We start from the raw sequence: 6,206 nt of genomic DNA, 5'->3' as shown, positions 1-6,206 counted from the left end.
ACGGAGTAAGACTGATGGCGTTATTCTAAGTTGTCTTGTTGTTTGACTTGCATCCCACTGGGATATCTGCACAGCGTTGGTGTACCTTGTTTTTTCTGCAATATTTTGCTGTTTTTTCTTGGATTTTCTGTTTGCACTTAGTCACATATTCACTTTAAGATGTTTTCTTGTTCACTTTTTTGTTTGTTGCGGTTGCACCCGATTCAAGAGCCGAATGGCTCACAGGGCTATACCTAATACATGAACTTGAGGTGCTGTTCTGCTGCTGACCAGGTGATGTTATGCTGACCAGGTGCTGTTCTACTGACCAGGTGGTGCTGTTCTGCAGAACAGGTGCTGCTCTGCAGAACATGTGCTGCTCTGCAGAACATGTGCTGCTCTGCTGACCAGGTGCTGCTCTGCAGAACATGTGCTGCTCTGCAGAACAGGTGATGTGCTGCTCCCCGTCTGTTCTGTGCTGCAGCCGCTCCGCGCCGTGGGCGTGTCCCCCGCTGCCTCCCGGGGCCCCGCTCGGGTGACGTCACCGAGCTATGGGGCGGCCCGTGGCTCAGCTCGCCGTGCGTCTCATCTTCTTCGGCTCCGTGGTCGTGAGTCGCTTCGCAGCCATGGCGTGGCGCTCCAGCGGCTCCTCCAACGCCGAGCTCGTGGGGAACCTCAGGAGTGAGTGCGCAGTCGCCGACCGGGAGGAGGGCACGGGAGCCCCGAGGGCCGCTGCCACCGTGCTCGGTGATGCCGTGGAGCCCGAGCCCTGGTCGGTTGGGGTGTTAGGCGAGGCCGAGGCGTTGGCGTTCGGCTAGGCCCGGCTTCGCTGCGGTGTTCGCGGCGGGAGGGGACCCGTTCACTTAATGCGTCACTTCGCTGTCGACAATTCTGCGTTGGCGTCTAACACCGATGCTAGGCGGCAATTTAAATGAAAAACGTAATTGCTCCAATAACGCGTGCGTCGCTAATTAATATGTTAGTTTTGCGAGCAGCCGCATGCTCGCAGCATTTGAGCCGGAGTTTGTGCAAATTTCGCCACCCCGCCTCCCCTCCTGGCCGTGTGGTTATTGCGTTGGTGGTGGCGGCGGTGGCAAGACTAGTTGTGCTGATGAGACCAATCCGTGGTGGTGGTGAACCCCATGGTGGCACACCCGTGGTTGTCTACATCGTGGTGGTGGTGAACCCCATGGTGGCACAGCCGTGGTTGTGTAAATCGTGGTGGTTGGTGCTGGTGGTGGTGAACCCCATGGTGGCACACCCGTGATTGTGTAAATCGTGGTGGTTGGTGGTGGTGAACCCCATGGTGGCAGTGGCACACCCGTGGTTGTGTAAATTTTGGTGGTGGTGGTGATAATTTGGGGTAGCGGTTAGCGCGCTGCGCCACGGACCTGGTGACCCGAGTTCGATTCCCGCTCACGGCCAACACCCAGTGACGATTATCTGTACCGGTCATGGGCCTCCCCTAGGTCGACTCAGCCTCAAATGAATACCCGGTGTGTGTAAACATCGCCACTGGGGAGACAAAGGCGGTCGGGTGTGGTGTTGGCCTCCCAACCCCCCTCGTGTGTCGTGCCGGGCTTCATAGGTTGATCGCTAACAGCACTTGTCCCAACAGTCTAAAATTTACCTACCTTTCAAAAATAGAGCTGTCAGCTTCCCGACCCTGATGTTGGCCGCATTGCAGTGGCTGCCGCTCTCTCGCTGTGACTGTAATGCGGTGGTCGTGCCAATAGTGATCACCATCGCCTCGCCGGGCCGTGGAACGAATGCCGCGTCTTGGATTCACAAATGATCTTTATGGCGGTACCCCGGGGTACCAAATAATACAAAATGGGCCGAGGCAATTAAATATTTTATTTCTGGGACACTATTTTTTCCAGGCGTGTCCTTCACTCTGTGACTGGGGTACCAATCAATCCGGAATCAGTGCTACTCCGCGATGTCCAAATCCAGCGAGGACGATTGCGCCAAAACCCTGAACGCTCGTACGCACCGTAGTGGTGCATCGTGTACAGCTCGTCGAGATGAGTCAATTGCCGGCCGACCATCAACAGACTAAAAATGATTATGCGAGAGCCGGGGTACTACGCATACCCCGGGGTACCGCCATGAGGTTCATATCCCGCTCCCCCCCCCCTACAGAGAATGGGGTCATCAAGTCGGAGCGCGTCTACCAAGTGATGCTCGCGACAGACCGCAAGCACTACGCCAAGCGCAACCCCTACGTGGACACACCTCAGTCCATAGGTGAGCGCTGCCGGCACGTCGGAGCGTGCGAAAGGTAGGGCAGCAGGCCGCCCGGGTTTGCCGGTGTCTCGCCGTGGTCTGTATGTATGTGTGTGTGTTTTTTTTAAAGCGGGGCAGTAGTGTCGTGGTTACATACTTGTCAACCCCTTATCAGTGCCTACCTTATTACAGACCAATTCAGACCTTTATAAATCTCAACGTTCATCCTGTAAAGTCCCATCACAAGGGAGAAACATAAAAAACAAAGACAAAAATAAGATATTTTTACCCGTATTTAAATGGCTGTATGCCGTATGGACCTGAAAACTCAATTTCCCTCTTCAGGTAAACCATATGGGTTGACAGGTACGTGGTTAGCGTACTGCGCTAAAAATCCAGCGGCTCCAGTTCGATTCCAGCTCACGACCAACACCAGTGGCGATTTTTGGAACCAGTCCTGGGCCTCCCCTAGGACGACTCGGCCTCAAATGAGTACCCAGTGCGGTGTGTAAACATCACCACTGGGGAGACAAAGGCGGTCGGGCGTGGTGCTGCCCACCCACCCCCTCGTTTACTGTACTTGCCTTCATAGTTGCTCGCTCACAACACTTGCCCCAACAGTTTGTTAAGGCTACACGGGGGTCTTTGTCTTTTTTAAGCAATCGGTTAAAACGCTCCCATGACGTATTCACCTGAGATTCTAAAGCCGGTGAGAACGTTCACACGCGATCGTTGTTTTATCCCACAGGCTATCACGCCACCGTCAGCGCCCCGCACATGGTAAAAGCACATCTCCTTATTGCTGTAAATATTCAACTGGAAAATACACAGCATTTGCACTCTTTTTTCTCCCTTCAACTTCCAAGTGTTAAGACACGTGTCTTGCCGGACAAGAGTAGAGGTTGAAACCTTGTCCACAGTGTCGTCTGTCAAAAGAGCTTGGCAGCATGCCACAAGGCCGGCCAATGCAGTCGTGCGAGTCCCCTTGTGTCATTGCTTTTGCCCGCTTGCGTGTGTGCGTTAGCACGCATTTGCGCTGGAGCTGCTGCAGGATCGGCTGCAGGAGGGAGCCTCGGCACTGGACGTGGGCTCCGGCAGCGGCTACCTCACCGCCTGCTTGGCCAGGATGGTACGGGGAGACGGGCCTCGGGTTAGGGCTGCACCTGTTGCCTTGGTCCCTAATGTTAACCATATGAGCTGACCCATTTAATTACCATAGATCCAGCACTACTAGGCTTAGCCCTTCCTCACGGAAGCATTTTTTTGTAATAATGATCATTTGATGGACCTGGTACATGGTGTTTAGCATAGTGTGCAATGTATATGGTGACGTGACATGTTTGGTCAGACAACCATTGTCAACATGACATGGCGGGGGAGGTCTTCATACTGCAGTGGATTGACAAGAGGCCCTACATTATTGATGCAATAATCATTCTGCAATGATTATTTAATGTATGGCTTTTTATATAAGAGCATCATGGAAGTCCAGTTTACCATTGGAGTCCAGTTTACCATGGAAGTCCCGTTTACAATGGAAGTCCAGTTTAAATTATGTTTTATAATTATAGTGAGTATTTCTGTGAGCACGCCCTTTAGATTGTCATTAGCGATGGCCTGCATTGGCACAGCCCGTATGTGTGCTGACATCCCCAACTGCTGCAGATTGGGCCACGCGGAAAGATCATTGGGGTGGATCACATCCAGGAGCTGGTGAGCGAAGCCAAGGTGAACGTGCAGAGGGATGACCCCAGCCTTATCACCTCCGGCCGCATAAAGCTGATCCGTGAGCACCGGCACGTCTCATTTCACACCGTCGTTACATGGAAGCAGGGCCTCTGCTGAGAAGCAAGCAACCAGGCTTCTGTCAAAATCTTATTCGCGCTGCTTGTGCCTTCAAAAAACAAATTTGCACCTTCCCGTGAAATGGTATGTTGCAATTGTAGGTGTTCATTGAGCACCCTCAGATTAACTCAGGATTGTGTGCGTGTGTGTGAAGTTGGGGACGGGCGGCTCGGCTACCTGGAGGGGGCACCGTACGATGCCATCCACGTGGGGGCAGCAGCAGCCATCGTGCCGCATGCCGTGAGTGTCATTCCACCAAATGACATTCGATATTATCGACTTGCGGTGTCCTTGCCGCACAAAGTTCACCAATGAACAAGATTAAATGCTTGCAGTAACTGCCGACATTAATTAATCTTCTACTTGAAATTAAATTTTTCATAACGTTATCTCGCCATGTCGTGCAGTGGTGTCATCTGGTTTTATGCACCGGCCCTGCTTGTGCTGCTTCCCCCCCCTCCTCCCCTGGCTCCCAGCTCCTGGACCAGCTGAAGCCGGGGGGACGCCTGGTGCTGCCCGTGGGGGCAGCAGGCGGCGACCAGATGCTGGAGCAGCATGACAAGTTGGAGGACGGTACCATCAGGAGCAAGCCGCTCATGTCCGTCATGTATGTGCCGCTCACCGACCGCGACAAGCAGTGGTCCAGGTGCTACTGACTTCCTTGTTGGCCCCTTCCTGTCCCTCCCACAGCCACAGGCAAGGCCCCCACGCCTGCACTAGTACACTTTGTCTCACGAGCACACTGTCACGACACCTATAAAATAATCAGTGCTTCTTTTCTGTTTTCCTGCAGCCTAGACGCAAGTCATGGCAGCGGGTAGTGGTGGAAGCATTCATGGGTATTTACGCACATTCAGTGCATCTGCAGCCTGGTTTGCAGTGGGATTCACATAGAGTAAGGTTAGCGTGGAGTGGTGTTGACGCATGGGTTGAAATGGAGTGAGATTGGCATGGAGTGAGAAAGGCATGTTGGTTGTCACAGAGAGCCAATTACTTAGGTGCTTAAGCTTGTTTAACCGTTTAAACATACATACAAACGTACTGATTTAGAAGATTCCTCTGGACTAATGATTCATAGTTGTGATACAGATTAACCATAGATTTTTCATTCATGTTGGATAACATGCAGAGTTGGCAGGCATTGATCAACGCGAGCATCAAGAGTGAGTGGATGATGCAGAGCAATACAAAAGTTACTGGGCACACGTGGTTGTGACGTGGTTTGGACTGTGTGATGTTGACGCCCCAGCGTGGAGGCCATCATATACCAGTCTGATGATCTCGATGACTTGTTTCACACTATGTGTATCGTTGTCCATTCGGTGCACCAACAGGCTCTCCTTTATGCGTGTGTGCTGTCTGCGCCACAGGGACGAGTTGTGAAGCAGCCCCGCAAGGATGGCCGTGCCGTAGCCAGCGCCAGGCTGTCGGCAACCCGACTGTTTGTGCTTGGAGCCAAAGCGCAGCGGCGACGCAAAGGAAGGCGCGCCTCCGGGGTTGTGAGCGTGACGTGTGCTGCCACGCCAGCGCGCTCGCCGCATGACTGGCGAGCGCATTGTATCGGGGACACATTGCGCACAGCCTTTGCCGTGCACTGTGCTGCACAGTGGCTTCACGGGGACAGAGAACCCCGTGAGCGATGCTTTGTTTACGAATGTAGTGCTTCCAGTGGAATTGCCGGGTGTGATGGAGTGTAATATTTTCATGTAAAAATGAAATGTACAGTTGAGGGCGAGGAAAGGCCCTTTGCATGGCCTTACGTCATGTGACGGGTGAGAGGTGTCGGGTCTGGGAGAGATGCCGTTGTCTGCTTGCTTTCCAAGATTTTTTTTTGCTGTAAACCACAGCCGTTCCCGCGTGTTCCCTTGTAGATTTTGTTGCAGCTCCCAAAATGCGGCTGTGGTTTAGCTTCCTTTCATCCGCATGACTTGCGGTGAGGCTAAGCCTTATTGTTTGCCGTGCATCTTCAGCCTCGGCTGTGTTACTTTTCTTCCCGAGCACTTAAGTCGCTGCCTGCCTGCAGCTTCGGAGAAGTGTTTCTCTAATAAACCTGCGACTTCTAAGCATCCTCATGAGATTCTTTATTATTCTTTCACACTTAGAAAAGCAAATCTGAGTTGGAGCAAGAACAGAAATTACGTATATGCACAAAT

General features: G+C 52.6%; 1 protein-coding gene across 3 annotated transcripts; it reads left to right on the top strand.

Moving 5' to 3' along the window:
• The first annotated feature begins 504 nt into the window (after nucleotides 1-504).
• On the top strand, nucleotides 505-6,121 carry LOC144728896 (protein-L-isoaspartate(D-aspartate) O-methyltransferase-like). Of its 3 annotated transcripts, none has more exons than XM_078608633.1 (8): nucleotides 505-660; nucleotides 2,125-2,229; nucleotides 2,957-2,988; nucleotides 3,233-3,337; nucleotides 3,874-3,994; nucleotides 4,208-4,293; nucleotides 4,530-4,660; nucleotides 5,424-6,121. In XM_078608633.1, the coding sequence occupies exons 1-8, from the start codon at nucleotides 531-533 to the stop codon at nucleotides 5,434-5,436; spliced, it is 723 nt and encodes a 240-aa protein (XP_078464759.1). In that variant the 5' UTR covers nucleotides 505-530; the 3' UTR covers nucleotides 5,437-6,121. The 3 variants fall into 3 exon arrangements, with proteins under 3 accessions (XP_078464759.1, XP_078464756.1, XP_078464758.1); XM_078608630.1 differs by having other exon boundaries at nucleotides 4,530-4,699; XM_078608632.1 differs by having other exon boundaries at nucleotides 4,530-4,749.
• The last annotated feature ends 85 nt before the right edge of the window (nucleotides 6,122-6,206 follow it).

Source organism: Lampetra planeri, chromosome 30 (genome assembly GCF_965212315.1).
Source record: "Lampetra planeri chromosome 30, kcLamPlan1.2.h2, whole genome shotgun sequence".
Taxonomy (NCBI): domain Eukaryota; kingdom Metazoa; phylum Chordata; class Hyperoartia; order Petromyzontiformes; family Petromyzontidae; genus Lampetra; species Lampetra planeri.
The sequence above is the reverse complement of the archived record's forward strand: the minus strand, read 5'-3'. Positions and strand labels throughout refer to the sequence as shown.

Coding starts and splice junctions, on each gene's coding strand:
- LOC144728896 (XM_078608630.1), top strand. CDS start 531: ATGGGGCGGCCCGTGGCTCAGCTCGCCGTGCGTCTCATCTTCTTCGGC. Junction 2,230..2,956: donor GGACACACCTCAGTCCATAG/GTGAGCGCTGCC, acceptor TTTATCCCACAG/GCTATCACGCCACCGTCAGC. Junction 2,989..3,232: donor CCGTCAGCGCCCCGCACATG/GTAAAAGCACAT, acceptor TGTGTGCGTTAG/CACGCATTTGCGCTGGAGCT.